This window comes from Macaca fascicularis, chromosome 12 (assembly GCF_037993035.2).
Source record: "Macaca fascicularis isolate 582-1 chromosome 12, T2T-MFA8v1.1".
NCBI lineage: Eukaryota > Metazoa > Chordata > Mammalia > Primates > Cercopithecidae > Macaca > Macaca fascicularis.
In genome coordinates this window covers 92,596,557-92,618,244 of record NC_088386.1, presented here as the reverse complement: position 1 = coordinate 92,618,244, position 21,688 = coordinate 92,596,557, and the positions used below count along the sequence as shown (strand labels likewise).

General features: G+C 38.7%; 1 protein-coding gene across 12 annotated transcripts in view; it reads left to right on the top strand.

The window, feature by feature from the left end:
- ANKRD44 (ankyrin repeat domain 44) overlaps positions 1-18,208 on the top strand; it is a 321,410-nt gene extending 303,202 nt beyond the window's left edge. For 3 of the 12 annotated variants that reach the window (XM_045367426.3, XM_065525813.2, XM_074009621.1), the window contains exons 22-29: positions 2,864-2,951; positions 4,208-4,291; positions 5,928-6,073; positions 6,553-6,635; positions 9,497-9,579; positions 11,261-11,352; positions 12,130-12,165; positions 14,009-18,208. In XM_045367426.3, coding sequence (XP_045223361.1) covers positions 2,864-2,951; positions 4,208-4,291; positions 5,928-6,073; positions 6,553-6,635; positions 9,497-9,579; positions 11,261-11,352; positions 12,130-12,165; positions 14,009-14,256 — 860 coding nt within the window. In that variant the 3' untranslated portion in view covers positions 14,257-18,208. Of the gene's footprint in view, positions 1-2,863; positions 2,952-4,207; positions 4,292-5,927; positions 6,074-6,552; positions 6,636-9,496; positions 9,580-11,260; positions 11,353-12,129; positions 13,189-14,008 lie in introns of those variants that run through there. The other 9 variants (XM_005573816.5, XM_065525816.2, XM_015432526.4 and 6 more) reach the window with 7 other exon arrangements.
- The last annotated feature ends 3,480 nt before the right edge of the window (positions 18,209-21,688 follow it).

The following is a 21,688-nucleotide window of genomic DNA, read 5'->3' as shown; positions in this document are numbered from 1 at the left end:
ATGGTACCATAAAATCTGTCAGATAAGTTTCCAGAAATAAAATTATTGAGTAAGGGGGCTTATATATTTTTTAATTTTAATAAATTATATTATTTTGCAAAAAGGATATCAAAATTCATTATTCCACCAAACATTTGTATAAAAGTTGGTGTTTTTCCTCACGCTTGCCAACCCAGAATGATATCACCCTTTTAAATTTTTGTCAATTTGAAGGCCAAAAAAGGTATCTTCTTGTTTCAGTTTGCATTTCACTATCTAATAGTACGCTGGCTATTTGTGTTTCCTCTTCTGGAAATTACTTTTTCCATCCTTTGTTCACTTTTTTCCTATTGAGCTATTTATCTTTTCTCGTATGCTTGTAGGAGCACCTTGTCTTAGTGATATGAATGTGATATGAATGAATGTTGAATGATATGAATGTCTTAGAAATACGAATATTTTTGTTCCTTGTTTAGGATGTTTTTTCCAAGTAGAGATTTTGAGCTTTTATGTACTTGAATCCATCAGATTTTTTTATGGTTTCCAGGTTTCCAGTCTTTCTTCAAAAGGTCTCCTACCCCTAAGATTATATGGATATTTTCCCATATATTTTTTACTTTGCTTCTATAATTTTATTTTTACATTTTCAATCAGTCAATTAAAATTTTAATTTAGAAAATATTAATAGTTCCACAAAAGGCATTTGTGTGTGTGTTCTAATTATATCAATTTAAGAACTCTTAGTGTGTTTTCATCACAGTCCTCTTTTTTTCATTCATTCTGCCTGAGTAAGAGCCAAATTTTCTATTTCCTCTACTTGGTTTTGTTCCCTTCCTGCCACTGGAGGATAGTGATTTTTTTTTAACCTACTAATGGGTGACCCCCATCTGGGTCAAGCTGTGGGAGCGCTCTGGCACTGGAGAACCTACAAGAGGAGAAGGATGCAGTGAGAGTGCTGATTATAATGGCGGGTCGCAAACCTGATGCAAACCAGATCCTCTCCTCAGGGTTCAGGGTGAGACGTGTCTGTGTTCCTAGGCCTCTCCAGGTACAGGCAGGGGAGGAGGAGCAGTCTTCTCCTAAGCCGTTCACACTTTCAGTGCAGCCTTTGTCCAGGACTGAGTTTCAAGCTCCCATCTTCCCAGACTCCTTTTTACTAGGTACTTTGAAATATTGAAAGGAGCTCAGTCATCTCCAGTCCTACCTGCACAGACTCTTAAACTAGGATTCATATAGTCCCCACTTAAGGAATGCTATGTGTGGATGCTACCCTAAGCTAGATCCTTTGGAAGAGTTGAGGTGTCTGAGATTATTTGAATGAGGGTTCCATGTAGTTAGTTGGAAGGCTAAATTATACAACTTGCCTGAAGCTGCCAGCTTTTTTTTTTTTTTTTTCCCCAGGGATATATAGAGTCTTACTCTGTCACCCAGGCTGGTGGCATGATTTTGGTTCACCACAACTTTTGCTTCCTGGGTTCAAGCGATTCTCCTGCCTTAGCCTCCCGAGTAGCTGAGACTACAGACAGGCACCACCATGCAGGTCCTTTTTTTTTTTTTTTTTTTTTTTTTGGTATTGTTAGTAGAGATGGGGTTTCACCATATTAGCCAGGCTGGTGTTGAACTCCTGACCTGAAGTAATCCACCCGCCTCGACCTCTCAAAGTTCTGGGATTATAGGCATGAGCCACCATGCCCGACCACTGCCATTTTTTTTATATTTATTAATTCATATGCTTTTTAATCTGCCTAAAAGCAATATTGCCTTTTCTCTTTTTAGGTACAAGAAAAGTTTGATTTGTATTTTAATATTTCAAATTGTCCCAGCTACATCATTCTGAGGTAGATCATAAGGGAACTTTCACTAACTTAGCACTGAGTTCAACCGAGAAGAGGTTTCAGGACAATCTGTGTTCCAAAGCAAAATGGCAATGCCTTCCCACTTTATGATTGAGAACCACAGAGACTATTGTTGTTGTTGTTTTTTGTTTTAACCAGGTCTGTAATGAGAAAACGCTTAGTCAGGCTGGGGAACCATCACCCTTCTTCCTGGGAGACAATGCCATGTGGCAAGATCTGTCTTACAATTGTATAGAACGTCATAAACCACACTGAGGCTCTTTATTGAGTAAAGTTCTCACCATCCTGTGACATAGGTAGGGCAGGTATTCCTTGTCCAATTTTGAATATGTGAGAAACTGAGGCTCAGAGATCCCAAGTAAATTGCCTCAGATCACATAACAAGTAAGCTGACAGCTAGGACCTTACTTAACTCAAATTCAGTTGATTTGGAAACTACCTACCATTTTGTTGAAAATAATCTCACATATTCATTCATCTACTTATTTGAATAGTGCTTAGTGAATGCCCGTGATGTGCCAAGAACTGTTCTTGGGGTCAATTAAAACACATATAGTATTTTACAGTCAAAACCTTTTCACATGCGTTATCTCAAATACTGTTTTCTACTAATCAGTTTCATGTGTCCGTTAGAATGCATAACTGTAAGTGGAAGTATTTGTATGGGTGAAAGGTACATTTCCTCTTATAAATGTGGACAAATTGAAGCACGCCTATGTGAGGAATCTATCTTTCAAGAGCTGAGAGTAAAACAGAATATATTCTGCTTGCAAATGAGTCATCTTCTCTATCTCTCTTCACCAGACCATATGGCCTTCATTGTTTTATTTGTTCATTAAGTCTCAGAACACCTGTTAACATAGTTAATAACATTTTGGCATTTTGTTAATTTTATTTCTTGGAGAATGAATGTTCAGCCCATTCAGGAAAATTCATAAACCAAAAACTCAATACCTAATGAAAAAGCAGATTAGGTTGAACAAAATTTCTTTCTTGGAAACTCCCTAAATTATTTTTATTTCTTGCAGGTAATGAAAACTGTATAGAAGTACTTTTGGAGCAAAAATGTTTTCGTAAATTTATCGGTAATCCCTTTACTCCACTGCACTGTGCAATGTAAGTAGAAAAGATGAGAGTTAATGGTGTAGCTTTAATTATTTTAACTCCACATAGAAAAGTTGCTTTGAAGGGGAAAAAAGCTTTTAGATTACAGATAAGACTGAAATATTCCATTTTTGCTGCTAAAGACAAGTAGATCTGATAGCAAAATATTAAGGATTTTCCCGGAGTTTTTTTATAGAGTGCCACAGTTCCAAAGTGGCACAGATGCCACCCTCGGGAAGTCTCATGAAGGGGTAAAGTGAGAGGTGCGTTACCCATGTGAAGAACTCTTCAGGTATAACTCACATTTGTCTGCCAAATTCTAAAAATAAGTCAGCGTTGACAATAGTATGCCTACAGATGGTTAGAAAGACATTTCACACTAGGACAAATTTTCATATATTGAAATTCTTTATCTTTCATATGTTGTAAGCCCTTTTCTGATAAATTTAATTTTTGCTCCAGTCTCAATAGTGAGCCATTGTTTAGAGGATCCAGTGACTTTAAGTCAGACTTCCATAGTCAGCCTGGGAGTCTGTGTTCAACTGGGCTTCCATGGTTAGCCCCGGGGCCCAAGACCTGAGGACGCTTTGTCTTTACATTGTCTCTGGCCTTTATATGAAATTGAGTCATTTAATTGGAAAGATATTGGAGGCATAAAGTAGATCAATAAAGAAAGTATAAGTTAAAAAGAGTCAGAAAGATTTTATTTTGTTTATTGCTTTTTGTTTTTTGAGACGGAGTCTTGCTCTGTCGCCTAGGCTGGAGAGCAGTGGCACAATCTCGGCTCACTGCAACCTCCGCCTCCCGGATTCAAGCAATTCTCCTGCCTCAGCCTCCCGAGCAGCTGGGACTACAGGTGCGCGCCACCACACCTGGCTAATTTTTGTGGTTTTAGTAGGGACTGGGTTTCACCATATTGGCCAGGCTGGTTTCGAACTCCTGACCTCATGATCTGCCCGCCTCAGCCTCCCAAAGGTCAGAAAGATTTTAAATCTGAAGGAAGCATGTCTATTCCACTTTGATATCTCCAAAACGCCTAACGTGGTATCTTGTATAAGTGCAATAAACTTCTACCTGGATATAGAGGTTCTGAAGTAATGCTAGGGGTTACAAAGTGTATGCCAATGAAACGTATACCACAAATATTTACGTTCGATTTTTTAAAAATGCTTTGGATTGTCAAATATACAGTACATAGGAAGATGGGTTAGGAGTTGATATAATTTAAAAGAGTGAGATTGTTACATTAAAACCCATTTTCATTTTAGAATCAACGATCATGGGAATTGTGCATCATTGCTGCTTGGGGCCATAGATTCCAGTATCGTCAGTTGTAGAGATGACAAAGGCAGGTAAGTAATCTAAAACGGCATGCCTTTTATCTTGATGAATCTTAGCCTCTGCTTTGCAGTTGCAGAGTAGCCAAACATACATGTTTTTAATTGAAAGAATAATGGATAAGCATGGTTTTTAATATTACAGAGGGTGTATAATTAAAAGAAATTTCCCTCTAAGCCTGAAATCCCTAGCTTCTTCCAAGAGAAAGCTACTATACACTGTTATTTACAAATTTTATGTTCTCCTAAATATTTTTTATGCATATCTACAAACATATATACATATGTATGTATATATCCATATATTCTTTTTGTACATGGTAGCATTCTGTAACAATGCTCTACTTTTAGTATATCTTGGAGATCCTTCCATACCATGTTCTTTTTAAAGCTGCATATTGGCCGGGCGCGGTGGCTCAAGCCTGTAATCCCAGCACTTTGGGAGGCCGAGACAGGCGGATCACGAGGTCAGGAGATCGAGACCATCCTGGCTAACACGGTGAAACCCCGTCTCTACTTAAAAATACAAAAAACTAGCCGGGCGAGGTGGCGGGCGCCTGTAGTCCCAGCTACTCGGGAGGCTGAGGCAGGAGAATGGCGGGAACCCGGGAGGCGGAGCTTGCAGTGAGCTGAGATCCGGCCATTGCACTCCAGCCTGGGCGGCAGAGCGAGACTCCGTCTCAAAAAAAAAAAAAAAAAAAAAAGGCTGCATATTATTTCATTGAATGGCTATGCTATAATTTGCTCATCCTGCCCTCCATTGAAGAATATTTAGGTCGTTTCCAATATTTTACTGTTTCAAAGTGTGATGTGGTGAACATTCTCTTATATGTATCTGGGCCAGGCACCGTGGCTCACTCCTGTCATCCCAGCACTTTGGGAGGTCGAAGTGGGTGGATCACAAGGTCAGGAGATAGAGACCATCTTGGTTAACGTGGTGAAACCCCATCTCTACTAAAAATACAAAAAATCAGCCAGGCATGGTGGCACATGCCTGTAGTCCCAGCTACTCTGGAGGCTGAGGCAGGAGAATCACTTGAACCCGGGAGGCAGAGGTTGCAGTGAACTGAGATTGTGCCACTGCACTCCAGCCTGGGCGACAGAGTGAGACTCTGTCTCAAAAATAAATAAATAAAACATGTGTCTGTACACATAACCAAGTGTATCTGAGAGAGAAAAACCTAGAATTGGATTTATTGGTTAAAGGGTTGATATTTTTTAATTTTGATAAATAATGCCAAATTATCCTTTAAAAGAAATTAAGCAACCACAATAGATGATGTGATGGACTTTTAAAATTTTTATTTAATCTGCCAATTACCTACAGACTTAAGCATTAATTTTGAAAGTATCTATCTCAAAGATAAAAGTAGACTCACTGGAACTTAAGATTAAAGAGTCAGTAAAGACGCTAATTTCATTATCAGGGCCAACACACACCCCACTCCCACATCTAGGAGTTTCCAGTCCCGTACGTGATACTTCAGTGTCTACCCTGGATGACCTTTAGAGGGAGGGGGCCTGATCACTATGTCTATAAACTGAGAAGTTTTAAATCCTTAAGACAACACCATGTACATGTTTCTTGGGCAGTAACTAATGAGAATGAAGTTTAAAGGAAACTCAAGTGATACTTGTTTTAAATCTTTAGGACACCCCTTCATGCGGCAGCGTTTGCTGATCATGTGGAGTGCCTGCAGCTTCTTCTGAGTCACAGTGCTCCAGTGAACGCAGTAGACAATTCAGGGAAAACAGCACTGATGATGGCTGCTGAGAACGGGCAGGCAGGCGCTGTGGGTATGTGCTTGTTGTATGGACTTTGCCCTTATGCCCATCCAAAAACCAAAATAATATCAAATCAAGAAATCAGTTGTTCTCATAGTATATACATATGGAAAAAGGCCATTAGCAGTTTTACTTAGGTCACCTGATTCTACCTGCTCAAGCGTCTTCAGTTTCTTGTTTTTGATTCTTGGTGGACCTTGTCAAAGAGCCAGCCCTTCTGCAATGAAATTCTCAACATTTAGAAACCAAGTATGACAACATAATCATTTTAACTGGAAATAATGAACTGTAAAAGCAGTTAAAATTAGTGCCTATTAACCTTGGATAGCACAAATATGAAAATAAATTACTCCCTTTTTTCTTTAAAAACATTAAATATGATTATGTGAACTGTACTATTTTAAATATGTTATTGTGTTTGTAGTGACTTCTTCAAAATGCATGTGATCAGCATCTCATCTAAGTAACCCTCTTTTGGGCTTTTTCTACAGATATTTTGGTGAACAGTGCCCAGGCTGATCTGACTGTAAAGGATAAGGACTTGAATACATCCTTACATTTGGCTTGTAGTAAAGTATGTAATTGAATTTAAAATATTATTACTTCATGTTGTAATAATAACAGTAATAACACCACTGAAATTCTACTGCAGAACTGTGTAGCATGGCTCTTAATTAAGAATGTACATCTTCCCAGGGTCTTGTCAACTGAAAGTGGAATTGAAGGATGAGAAGGAAAGGACAGACCCAATAACCCATTCGTGTTGATGAAGAAGCATATCTTCATCAACACAAATGATGAGAACATGCTTTTCATGGCATCTGCCACTTGCATTCTTGCTGTAGTCTGTCTGTCTTGATGCTGCCATTGTATCTGTCTCTCTGCTTGTTGTACCACATTTTGGTACCTACATAAAAGTTAGGACCTTAGTTAGGTGGCTTGCAAAGTATAAGCAGTTTTACTTGTTTTCATTTTGTTCCATTTGAAGACATTGTAGTAACACAGCCAAAAAATACACTAATGTGAAGCAAATAAACAGATCTATGTGTATTTCTACCCTCTCCTCTTTTTTCTGGTGTATAGTTCAATGCAGAAAAATGTTTTTTTGTTTTCAAATAGTGGTGTGTTCACATGTTGCTCAAGATTCCTTCTTCCATAAAAGATAAATTTTAGGCCGGGCACAGTGACTTATGCTTGTAATCCCAGCACTTTGGGAGGCCGAGGCAGGTGGATCACCTGAGGTTGGGAGTTCGAGACCAGCCTGACCATAATGGAGAACCCCTGTCTCTACCAAAAATACAAAATTAGCCGGGTGTGGTGGTGCATGCCTGTAATCCCAGCTACTCAGGAGGCTGAGCCAGGAGAATCGTTTGAACCCGGGAGGCAGAGGTTGTGGTGAGCCAAGATCGCGCCATTGCACTCCAGACTGGGCAACAAGAGTGAAACTCCATCTCAAAAAAAAAAGAAAAGATAAATTATGTAAAATTACATATATATATAATTTATCTTTTATGTCATACATATGATTTTACAAAATTTGGTTTTATTGCTGAATCGTATAATATTAATATCTTTTAAACATCATGTTTTATGGTATTTTAGATTTGTAGTGTTTCAGCTTAGGAATGGGCCATCTTTTATTCAACCCATTTCCTATTATTAGACAAATAGCTTGTTTTCAATTATATGCTAGTACAAGTTCAGTATTTCTTACCTGAAATGGCTGGGACTAGAAGTGTTTCAGATTTAGGAATTTTTTGGATTTTGGAATATTTGTATTATACCTGTTGATTATCCCAAATCCAGAAATCTTAGTGTTATGTCAATATTCAAAAAGTTTTGGATTTTGTAGCATTTTTTGTTTCAGATTTTCGAATTTGGTATGCTCAACCTATATAAATAATGCTTATTGCAGAGGAATCTTTTATAAACAACCTTACTCATTACTTTAAGATAAATTCCTAAGTGTGGAATTATTGAGTCTAATGATATACTTTTTTTTTTTTTTTTTTTTTTTTGAGACGGGATCTCACTCTGTTGCCCAGGCTGGAATGCAGTGGTGCCATCTTGGCCCACTGCAACCTCCGCCTCCCAAGTTCAAGCGATTCTCCTGCCTCAGCAGCCCGAGTAGCTGGGACTACAGGCACGCGCCACCATGCCCGGCTAATTTTTATATTTTTTGTGAGAGACAGAGTTTCACCATGCTGGCCAGGCTGGTCTCGAACTCCTGACCTCATGATCTGCCCGCCTTGGCACCCCAAAGTGCTAGGATTACAAGCGTGAGCCACCGCAGCCTGCCAGATATAAATATTTTTAGACCAACTTGCCCTCTTATGAGGTCACAACAGTTTACCCTCCAACAGCAGTGCATCAGAATGAAACCTCCATGGACATTTCTAAAATTATATTTAACGGTCTCCCATATAAGGCATTATAGTATGACGCCAGTTAGCACCCATGGCGGTGATTTATTTCAGTGTAGTTAAAATATTATCAGTGTTACCTATATGGTACCAGAAGTCTCAGACATTCCTTTCATTGCTTGCATTTTCTCACTTCATGCTCTGGGAAGCCCATGGGAACCACAAAAAGTGCTCAGCTTTATGAAGTTTATTTCAAGGTATAGTATTTTGGTGAATATAAGTGCAATGCTTTTCAAACTTTATCATGCAAATGAATCACCTAGGAGATCTGTGAAAAAACAGATTCTGATTTATTAGGTCTGGGGCAGAGCTTGAGATTCAGCAGTTCTAACTCCCAGTAATACTAATATGACTGCTCTGCAGGCCACATGTTTGTCAGCAAGGGCTTAGGAAGAAAATTGTGAAAGGGTCTCTGACTCCTCAGTTGATTTTCAAAGATTATTAACCATCTATTTTCATAAGGTACAGAGAGAGATCTTCCACTGGTCGAGGAAGAAAAGAATGAGTTTTCCTGAAATAGGGTTTCTTCACAGTATAAGGCAATTAATGATGATGAATGATATGGATAATAGATGTAATGGGAATTCCAAGGATAAATGGATAATTGAAGTAGTAACTGATGTCTTGAAATAGGAGGTGGGACTTTTGATGTATGTTAAATGTTGTAGGATTCAGACAATATTCCGAATTCTATTCCCTACTTACCAGCTGGCCTAGCTAAACTAGCATCTGCTTTACCTCTCTGGGGATTAATTTTAAAATTTATCTTAGCAGCATTAATATTTTAGATCAGGCTTATGTTAACCAAGTTCTAATAGACCCTATTAGGACTCTTAGAGTGTCTGGAGCCCATTCCCTATTGAGAAGAAAAAAAAATTACTCAGAAAATAGCTCTATAGAATGTTGTTAGGCAGAGGAAATTCATTTTCAACTTAAATCATAATGAAGAAATTTCACAGTAACTTTTCTGTGTCTCTGTCCTGTATTTCTTATCATTCTTTTTCTTTATTAGGGTCATGAAAAATGTGCCTTGTTAATACTTGACAAGATACAAGACGAGAGCCTTATTAATGCAAAAAATAATGCACTGCAGACGTAAGTGTAACCACTAAAGTTGGACTTGAACCCAGGGTCATAGTCATTTATTCAATAAATATTAAGAGCCTGCTGTGTGCCAGACTAGCTCTGGGGGGCACAGTGGTGAAAGATGCAGACCTGGCTTCCCCTGCATGAAGGTGACAGTCACATACCTACAAGTGCTGACCAAGCTAGGCAGTTTTAGTTAGAATCCTTCTTTTGATATGTCTTCATAGAATTTTGTGAAGTCTGTGTTTTTCTTTGCTGATATTTCTGGGGTAATATTATAAATTTAGTGGGCTGTTAGAAAAATCTTATGGACTGACATATTTGGGGAAGCTATTTGTATTATGTATTAGCATTATGTATTCTGACTAGAAAATGACAGTTTTACAAATCAGGTTCCCAGAATACATTTGAAGAGTTTCTAAGCTATTTGTCTTGATTATATTTTAATATAATTCAGTGTAACCCTTGGTGTGAAAGATCTAAAAGCTGTTTCATTTTCTGCTTTAGGAAATTATTTATGCATTTGTTTTAAAGGCAAAGGAATTTTTTTCATTTAAGATTCTTAAGCAGGGCGTGGTGGCTCATGCCTGTAATCCCAACACTTTGGGAGGCTGAGGCAGGTGGATTACTTGAGGCCAGGAGTTCATGACCAGCCTGGCCAACATGGTGAAACCCCATCTCTACTAAAAAATACACCACCACCAAAAAAATTAGCTGGGCGTAATGGTGGGTGCCTGTAATCTCAGCTACTTGGGAGGCTGAGGCCGGAGAATCACTTGAGCCTGGGAGGCAGAGTTTGCACTGAGCTGAGACCGCGCCACTGTACTCCAGCCTGGGCAACAAGATCAAGACTCTGTCTCCAAACAAACAAACAAACAAAAAATTGGGTGTGGTGGCTCATGCCCGTAATCCTGGCACTTTGGGAGGCTCAGACAGGCAGATCACTTGGGCCTAGCAGTTTGAGACCAGCCTGGCCAACATGATAAAACTTCTTCTCTACAAAAAATAAAAAAATTAGCCAGCCACGGTGGTTTGCACCTGTAGTCCCAGCTACTCAGGAGACTGAGGCAGGAGAATCACTTGAGCCCAGCAGAAGGTCAAGGCTGCAGTGAGCTGTGATCATGCCACTGCACTCCAGCCTGGGTGACAGAGTGAGACCCTGTCTCAAAAAAAAAAAGATTCTTAAGCAGTATATAAGCACAATATACTGAGTTTGACATAATTCTTTAAGGTATTATAAATTCAGTAAAACATTTGTGTGCATTTTGTAGTAACAAGGAGGGTTGAAATTATACATATATATGGGTGGCATTAATGCCAGTCATATTATTGAACTGTGTGAAACAGTGATTCAAATGCTGTGTTAGAAATCAAGCAGTAAAGGGCCTTCTGCAAAATACAGCAAATCTTGAGTTCTTCCTCTGTCTTCCTGTTTACTGTCATTGAGATTGTTTGAGATGCAGAGTATTTGTAATATCTGCAGCAAGATCTGGGCCAAACATACAACAACAGTTGGACCATTAGCACCTGGAAAAGATCTGGGCAGCAATTTTTTTCTTTTCTTAAGTAAAAACATCCATGTACTATTTGCAGAGTCTAAGTACTTCCTTTTAGCGACATGGGCTAACCAGAATTCCACATTCTCACCCAAGTATGTATCACAACTGATGCTCGGTCTTGTGTTTTTTAGACCCCTCCACGTTGCTGCACGCAATGGCTTGAAGGTGGTAGTTGAGGAGTTGCTGGCCAAAGGGGCCTGTGTACTTGCTGTAGATGAAAATGGTAAGTGGAAAAAGTGAACAGTGACTGCAGGTACTTTCCATAAGCTAGTCGAAGCCAGAGGAAAATGAGAAAGATAGGTGCTAGTTTAAAAAGCGGTTAAGAATTCTGTCCCCCTTGGAAGTCCCATGTGGGAGAAATCAAGCAAGGATAACTGGTCCTGTCTGTCTTTTTGTAAATCACATAGTCTACCTGTAGCCCACCCAGTGCTGTCCATTTTGCATGCAATGCCAGCAGCTGGTCTCTAACTCCTCAGCACAGTGGTTAAAATATTTTAGACACACTAAAAGAGTTTCAGGTTGACACTCAAAATTTTAACTGCAGATGCTGAAGAGTTAGGGATTACACATGTCATTAGTGCATGCTCAAGGGCTCAAATGAAAACCTAGATTTTTGATTGTATTTAAGTTCATTCTGAGATCAAACTTTTTTTTTTCTTTAAGTACAGATCAGAACTCATATTCCAAGTATGGAAATTTGAGGAACAAGAGTAAAATTTCTTAATCAGTGTCTAGGCTTGAAGCTTCCCCCGATCTGCATAGTGTTCCTTTCCTAATGAACTAATTCTTAACAGAAGCTTTCTACTCTGCTTCCTAAGACATTTTGAAAAGAATGGCTACTAGAATTGCACTAAGCTGCCATTTTAAGCACAACGCCTATTAACCTTGGGGAGCAAAAAAGGAACTTCTGGATATTTATGAATTCTGTAATTTTTAAAATGTGGCATTTAATTAAAGTATTATAATGTATTAATGTAACTCAATCAACTGCTTGTTACAGGTGTTGGGATTAGCAGCTCATGCCTGTTTCTCAGAAGTAAGCAGCCATACTGGCATCAGTAGCTAACTCTTATTAGTTTTGATTTTCCAGCCCCATTTATCCTAGCATGTACCCTGCTCTGTCCCCCACCTGACTCATCTAGGAAGTGCAGAAAGTTCCCTATTACTCCATCTCCTTGGTTTTCCTGCCTCACCTTCCCACACCCTCTTAACGCCACTGTAGACTTAGGGTCGGCCTGCAGAGGCCCACAGTTTTTCTCCAAAATGGTCAAAGAGAATAGAATAAATTAGTTTTGCTTTTCCTGGTGTAAATCTGCTGCACTGAAGGTTTGTTCAGCTGATAGTGACCTTAGGAACAAGAGCCCTGGGTTGGTGCATACCTGCATCCCAAAGGCCTGGGAACGTTTGGGGCCATTTTATACAGCAGTACAACCACGATTCCTTTACTCATCACTGACTTTTGTGGAATGAAATGTTAAACTACCTGTTCATTCTTATTTGTGTTCATACCAGAAAAATGAATGATGTACTAAAGAGCAGGGTGGGGAGAGCAGGTCGAGTGATGATAAACAAAACAACAAACGTGAAGTTTTAGTGAGCTATTCCTCTGAATTACTGAGCAAGTGCCCTACTCACTGTGTAGTGGAAACTTTGACCAGCCGAGAAGGCAGCTAACCCTTTTCAGGCCAGTAGAATAAAGGTTGGATAAGGGAAATAATCAAGTCAAAGACTTAATCTACTTCCCCAAAGAACCTGTATTATGAGTTAAGACAGTTTTCTTATCTGGGCTGGACCCATTGAGTCTAAATGAGAATAACATGGTTCTAATTATGACAAGCATAGTAATTTTCTCACATCCATTACATTTTAGATTTGGGACTTTGGTTGGTGAGTGGCCATTTTTAAGTACTCTATTAGGCCAGGTGTGATGGCTTATGCCTATAATCCCAGGACTTTGGGAAGCCAAAGTGGGAGGATCGCTTGACCCCAGGAGTTTGAGAACAGCCTGGGAAATATAGCAAGACCTCGACTCAAATAAAAAATATTTAAAAAAAAAAAATCAGCTGGGAGTAGTGGCACACACCTACAGTCCCAGCTATTCGGGAGGCTGAGGTGAGAGGATTGCGTGAGTCCGAAAGACAAGACTGTAGTGAGATCAAGGCCCATGCCACTACAATCCAGCCTGGGCAACAGAGTGAAACCCTATCAAAAAAAATGTTTTTGTTAAATTTCTCCTAAATGATTGTAAATTTTTAATCATAAACAACCAGTGCTTTCCTGTGTCTGATCTACTGAAATGATTCCATTTTTCTAAAACCAGTTATTGGTGTCTACTTTCTATGAAACATATATAAAGTGACAAAACTTCATTACTCACTTTTGCAGTCATCTAATTTTCAATATCTTTTCTAATTGGACACACAATTACCTAACAATAGAAAGTCATTGTTCTCAGAATGAGAGTCCTTCTCAGGCCCAGGCCTGAGGCTCATGGTGTGTGTGTGCTGTCAGGCGGAAACATCTTCCTGATTGTCCTGTTGCTGTTTATTGTGAAATTGTGTCCCACACCCACCCCCTCATGTTTGTGTTCACTAAATGAAGGCTGGAATCCTGCCTAACATTGGATAATATCGTGCTTGTCATAGTCATATGAGCTGAAAACAAAAATAAAAAGCCCTCCATAAAATGTCTTCCCTCCCTCCCCGTCTAGCCTCACCCCTAGCATGACTTGTGAGAAGTAACTCCTCCTTTTACCTGGCATGATTTCTAACTCAACATACATCTCCGCCTGTGAGGTCATCTGAGATGTACTGTGGAATGCTCGTGCCTCCTCTAGACTCCCCAGAACTAACCACTGCCTTGTCTGCATTTACGCCCAGGTCATACCCCGGCCCTGGCTTGCGCTCCTAACAAAGACGTGGCTGACTGCCTGGCCCTCATTTTGGCTACCATGATGCCTTTTTCTCCTTCCAGTACAATGACGGCTGTCAACTTCGTTTGTTTAAAAAAAGACAATTTGAGCAGGACGACCCTCTCCAATCTGGGTAGCATGGTTAGCCTGTGCAGTAACAACGTAGGCTCGGAGGATGGGTACAATGAAAATGATTCTGATTCGGAAACGTTTTGACTTTGGACTGTAGAAGCTTTCCTTTGATCACCTGTGTTGGAGGAAAGGAAAGAAGCTTGAATTCCAGGTTTATGTGTGTTCAAGTATTATTTGGGGCCTGGGCTTCCAGAAGCTAGTAGAGAAGGAATTAATCGAGGGCGGGCAGTGAGGCTGTTGGGTGGAACACTCACACAGATGGCCCCAGTTTTGTTTTGTTTCACATCTTCTTTAAGATACTTCTATGGAAGTCTACCTCTCATTTTAAGTAAAGAATAAAAGATGTATTTAATTCCTGTTCTTTGGGGATAATGCAACAGAGAGGCAGCTGTTCGCTATGAATAATTTTTCTTTTCATGTATTTAGCAGTGAATTCTCAGAAGTATATCAGTGTGACATTCATGTCCCCTGGGAGGGAAGGGAAGAGGCAGATAGGAAATGCCTCAAACCTCTTCTCACTTTGATGTTTACTTCCTCACTAGAAGCCAAAGGTAAAGGTGTTCATCTTTAGAAATAATGCCTGTAATAATCTCTTTAGAGAGTCCAACTATTTATATCCTCTCTATAGTAAGCATTTAAATATCCAGAACTTCTTTCTGAGGATCTCTGTTAAAGTTGCCAGATGAATTGAAAAATTGAACTTGCGTTTTTTGTTTAACACAGTGTTCTCTATAACAAGCCTGTGACTAATTTTCACTTAAGTGATTGAACCGAAATTTATCTAATAACATTTCAGGTGAAATTTACATTGCACCAAAACTTTGACACAATATGCAAAATTAATATGAAACTACCCTTTGTTAATTTACTCTTAAATCAAAATACTAACTTTTAAAAAACCATGAGAATCATCAGCATTGTTCATCAGTAGTAAAATGAACTTCCAAGTCAAGGCCATGCCAAGTGAGTGAAAAGTGTGACTGCAAAAAGGAACAAAAAAAGTGAAAGCAGAAAGTAGAAGTGGGTGATTTAGCAAGTAAAGCCGATTGCCAGTTGCTTGATGATGAAATCAACATAGTGAATACTGTGTCTGCTCCCTCTGCCAAAGCTTCTAGGTCAAACGGACCCCGTTCCACACCTGGAACCGCTGTACAAAAAGAAGAATGAGACTCTTTAAAAATTATGCATTTAAAAATATATGTGTGTGTGTGTAGTTCATCAGCCAGCTACACATGAGGACCAAAATGCTTCAGTCTAAAATGGAAGATATACATTTTTTTCCTTCAAAATGCAAGTGAGAACTGAAGTAGCTTTTTTATGGAGTTAAAATGTAATCTTTTTGTGTACCAGTCTTTGTTGTATTTTATATTTCTTATGACACAGATTTCTAGCTGACCACTTAACATTTGTAGTTGATGATGTGTTGACCATGTTTTTTTTTTTTGCCAAACTAGAGAAAATGTCCATATACTTTTGATGTAAATGTGTTTATATTTATTTGAAATGAAGCAATTAGTGAGGAACCATCCATTATTTGTTCTCTATTTTAATTGCTATGTATCTTATTTAGAATAACAAAAACAGTGAAAAAACACACTTGACCCTGGGCTAGCCAAAAGCCCAAGGGCCACACCCAGCATTTCCACTGCTAGGGTTTCCAGCTGACCCTCAGGTTCTTCCGCGCTGGTTAGAGAGGGCTATGCATCTTCTATTGCTCAGCCACAGTCCGTAAAGCTTAGAGCTTAGAAGACATTGCAGTCTGGATGCTCTTCTGCGAGATGAAAACTCAAATGTGTAGTGGATCATATACACAAAGGCAGCCCAAAGAAATATCTAGAAATTACCCTAAGTACACTGAAAAGCTCACATAGTCTCAGTAACCTGATGGGAAATGATGGCAGTATGTGGGCACATGTGCTAAAAGGAGAAATAAAAATCACCAGCTCAAGTGCTATTTTCTACTTGAGGACGAGACAGAAAAGAAATGTGTCGAATTGGAGAAGTACTCTCTGACATTTTATAATGAGTTCCATTTCCACCCTGGAAATTGTATTTTATAGTGTATGTGAGATATTTTTAAAATAATGTTCTATCATATCTGGATCAAAGACAGATAACTGTATTATATTTTTCATCTAACTGTAAAACTTTAATCTTATTCTTCATATCCTGGATTTGATTAAAACTCCTGTTGGGTTCTTCACAAATGAGAGCTTGCTCAGAGGACTGATTGAACTGGTATTAATTTCCCTGAAAATTTCCCACACCACCACCACTGTTTTTGAATTCTTGGTGTTGTGCTTCCCACCTTCTGTCCTTTTCGTTTGTTTAGAGAAGACGAATTTTTAAAAAGCAGATAAATTGCTAATGAGCAATAATGACCTTCTCTTTACCAAAACACTGAAAATTAAGAGAGATTCAATGTTGAAGAAGCACAATATACTGCGGTGTCTTTTTCTAGAAGTGAATGGAAATCTTGCTCAGTTGGCATTTCAAGCAGGAAATGAAATGCTTGCTTTAATGGCAAAGCAGCGTTAACATTTTTCCTGTTGTGTAGCAGAGAGTACAAGAATCATTTCAGCAAAGCAGTGACTCACCATGAGACGTTATCTCCATGGAGCTGCGTTTTGACTTTTCCCCACTCTCTTACTCATAGAAGGAGGACAAAGGAACGAAATGAAATCATGCTCACAATGAACTGTTCATTACATCAACTGATATCTCTCTCTCTCCCCCTCTTTCTCCCATACCCCAAGACTAAATTTTTTCTTAAAGAAATGACTTTAAAAACTATCATTTCTGTATTTTAATTACATCCCTTAGAAATAAAATTATGTTTGCACCATAGCTTTCTAAGGGAAAAAAATGTGTTTTTAACTGAGTCTTAGTTGCTTAGTGCTTTTACTGAAGTGTGTTATTTTTAGACTGTATTTTAACCACAGCCACAAGGATCATGTTTCATTGCACTTACTTATTTGCCAGTGTCTGCCTGTCTTTGGTAAATGCATTACTATCTCCAAATTGCCTAAAATCTGCTATGATTCTACAGTAAATAGCTCAGGGTATTTCTATTTATCACTACTAAAAGGGCACCATAGTATGTTTTGGTACTTTAGGCAGTAAACACTGCTTGGTTTATCATTTTGTTATTACATTACAACAAGAACATCAAATGGATTTGCTGCACTAGTTATTCTTTGTACTGTTGAGCAACTTGGTGTGCTTATATGTTGTGTTGGTTGAAAAACTCATCCCTTTTTTTGTCTTGTAATATGAAGTTAGAGTGCCTTTTTATATTTGTATATTCTGGAAATGTTCCGTGGAATGTTTTGTATTTTTTCATTTGAGTGTTATCAGAGCAATATGATACCAGTGAGTTTTCATTTCAACCTTTCTTTGAATGTATAAAGTGTCTTTTTTCCTATTTCCCCTTGTACTTGCATTGAAATGAATATGAAAATGCTAAAGTTTTCTATAGGAATTGTTTGATTTTGCAGTGCTAAAATGCTTTCTTCTTACAAAACTGTAAACCATAGGTCAGTATTATAGGAGAAAAGCATTTTAAGATAGTGACAATCTGAGTGTTTGTATAAAATGTAATTCTATGCGTTTCTTATGTGATCTAAAAATTCAATGCAAATATCTTTTATTTGGTAGTTTTGTCTACATATTTTATGCTCTAGCATGTGCAATATATCTTTGTAAAGCACGATGATACAAATCTGGTGCCAGTGTTATATTTTGCATAACATATTTGTAACAGCATAAAATATTGTTTGATGATTTCAGTGGGATTTTGTCTATAATGTTTTCTTATGTAAATTGGAGTTGAATGACTGGTAAATGTCATGACTGTAAAAATGGGGAAAATGACTTTTAGTTCAGTGAATGACTTTGAACCAATCTGAATCTTCTCAAGCACAGTTTAATACTTTTGCAACTACTGAATGCTCTAATAACATAACGAAGTACTTAACTGTAATATACTATGGAAATGCATTCAGATGGTTATTTTTACAAATAAAAACGGTACACATATTGTTGCGATTTGTATTTTAATTTTTCCAATTTATGCTTTTTCTAAATTATGCTAATTTAAATCTTTGCACTCCCCCAAGCCAAACTAACTTTAAATTTGGGAACTAATCAAGATGAAAGTGTATCTCCAGATTCACAATTTATGTTTGTATTATCACAATTAGAGAAAAAATTCAAACATACATGCTTGTGTTTATTATATGTATTTATGCTTCCAACTTTTTTCCATAAAGGATTTTGTTTTGTTTTGTTTTGTTTTGTTTCTGCTTTGTTGTCCAGGCTGATGGGCAGTGGTGAGATCTCAGCTCACTGCAGCCTCGACCTTCTGGGCTGAAGTAATCCTCCTACCTCAGCCTCCCAAGTAGCTGGGACAACAGGTGTGCACCACCATGCCTAGCTAATTTTGTTTTTTTTATAGAGATGGGGTCTCACTATGTTGCCCAGGATGGTCCATAAAGGATTTGAGCTGGGTTATGACAAAAGATGTGGTAAACTACAAATAGAAAAATGAGAACAGAGAAAAAGAATACAAACCGATACAGGAACCATAAAATTTAAAACAGTATCTATGACTGAACTTGAGTTTGCTCTTAGCTTCCTTGCAGCCAAGGTAAGAGGAGAAACGTGATCAGTTATATAGTTCACATATATCAAAAAGGAAGTTTATTAGGTCCTCAAAATTGTGAAATCAACCATGCCTATCTTTGGTATTGTCACCATTACCCTTCAGGGACTTCAGAGCAACACAAGAACCTCCATCTCTGCACTATCCTTAAAGATATCCATAGAATTTCTTTCTCCATCTATCTCACCATCCAGAATTTTTCATCTTGAGTAGTAACTTCAGGGACAGTCCCTGGAATCACTAAGGAACAAATTCCTAATGATGGAGTTTCCAATTATTGACAAAGACATTTGGGGGTGGTGCCTGCCTGAGTTCCTCAAATCAAGTGTTATAGAATGTTAGCAGTTATTACAGTCCAGCCCAGTCACATCACCAGCTCTTTCAGGAAGAAACTGAATCCTAGAGAAGTTATACAACTTGAATTTTTGAAGATAGTGACCTGATGATACAACATCTGCCTCTAGATGTTCTCTCTTCCATGCCATCTTGCCATATAATGTTTTGTTTTCTTCGCCAGAAATGTTAAGGGAGGTTTTGTACTCAGCCCTGCCTCCCTCTCTATTCAGATACACAAATCTGGGTACTTTTCAGTCTTAAAGGCTGTAAAGCAGGAGTCACACCACAAGTGAGTGCTTCCTGTTGTTTAGAGCAGACTGGGTATATTAGTTATCTATTGCTGTGTAACAAATTACCCCAAAACTTAGTGGCTTAAAACAACAAATGTTTCCTAACTCACAGTTTCTATGAGTCAGCTCTAGTTTAGCTGGGTCTTCTGTTCCAGGGTCTCTCACAGCCTGTAATCACGTTGTTAGCCTGGGAACGATCCATTTCTAAGTTGACTCATATGGTTGTTGGCAGGATTCTTCTCGTGGGTTGTTACACTGAGGGCCTCAGTTCCTTGATGGTCGTTGGCTGCCCTCCGCTCCTTGCCAGATGGGCCTTCCCGTAGGGAAGCTCACAACATGGCAGCTTGCCTGGTGGGCTAGCATGCTGACAAAAGCCAGGAAGACAAAGAGCAAGACAGAGTCACAGATTTTTGCAACTGCATTTCAGAAGTGATATTTCATCATTTTTCTCATATTCTATTCATGAGAAGCAAATTACTAAATCCAATCTATACTCAAGGGCAAGGGATCCCCCAAGGGTGTGAGCAGCAGGAACAGCAATCACTAGGAGCCATTTTTGGAAGCTACTCGCCATCCTGGTCTATCACAGTGTCCTTTGAGGCTGTAACATCTTACTAATACACCTTCTTCCCAGTCATTGCTAAGGAAATTGCTTGCTTGACTGCCTGAACTCACCCTTTCAAGGAAAATGTAGAGGTCCCTAATTTTAATTGTGTTCTCATAAGCAGAGAAAGGTGATAATGGCCTCCACTGCGATAATTATATTTTTGAACATTGATGTGGCACTTTGTCTTCAAACTGCTTGTCAAAGATTCCTTCTCACTAATTCCATTTGGTAGGTTTAGATCCCTGTATATCTATCCCTCACTTAACACACTTAATGTGTTTCAGAATTAGTTTGCAAAGCACAAAAGCATTAAGCTAAAAGGCTATTAACATAAAAACATTGTGGGTAAAAGTACTATATGAATTGTCTCTTTAGCAAATTTCATCCTGAAGGTACATTTGCTGTAAAATATAAAGCACCAAGATAATGGCTGTGCCATTCATTAATTCTCAGGCACTCTAGGGAGTGATTGGAAATGTGTGGGCATTTGTGGTTGGCACAATGGCTGGGGGGTGAGCAGGGCTGCTACTAGAGCATTTATGGTTCCAAGGGCCAGGGAGACCAAATGTGCCACTCAACCCACGGAATAACTGTGCCACTTACAATGTCAATGCTTCTCTACACCACTGCTCGCCTATTTGCCTTCCTCTTGTTTCTGAATCATTTCTTCATCAATGTATTGCTTGTGACGCCAGCCATATTGCCTCATCTATTTTCACAAGGGATTGCATAAACATACTTTATATGCTCTGAGAACGAGAACTTATAAGATTGAGAAGAAGAACTTTGGAAGGCAATGCTGAGCACATGTGCCCTCGATATGTATTTTTCTGGTGGGGGGGGGGAGAAGATTTGCACAGATCAAGACATCTTTAATTCGTTATCAAACCAAAATGTCATACACACATATATTTCTTGTCTTAAGCAAGAGGTGATTGTATCTACTTTCCCGGTGGGGAGAACTCCTGCTCACAAAGATGGGACACTTGGCCCACCGTCTCATGGCAAGCTCTGGCAACACAGTACTTCAGCCTCACAGGGTTCTCTAGGCACTGGTGGACATAATTTCTAGGATACTATTTTCTACTTTTAAATGTCAATTTAATGAAGTACTGTGTATTTACATTCTGGAAGAATTTTATAATTTTCAAAAGTAGAAATACTGAAGCAGTACTTTTAGAGCACAAAAAGCTTACCTGTGTTTACATTGAGTTGAAAATACCCAGCAAATTCATGAACTTTATTTATATTTTTTATAGTTGGGGTTCCTAAGAATTACTAACATTTAAGCTCAGATCCTAACCACAAGAAATGACCAGCTATGCAAAGATCAGAGGAGAGAACATTCTGGGGAGAGGGAATGGCTAGTGCCAATACCCAAAGGCAGGAATGAGTTTGTTATGTTCCAGGAACAGAAATGGGGCCAGTGTGACTGGAGAGTCAAGGGAAAGGGAGGGTGGCAGAAGATTAACAGCGATCTTCTGATTAAGAGCCCAGATATAAAATTTTGTGAGCTGGGAGGAGTTTCTATATTTTTCTGAATCTGAAAAAAGCCACTGGAGAAATGTAAGCAGAAAAATGGCTGTGGTCTGATTTTTTTTTTTTTTTTTCTGTCATCTT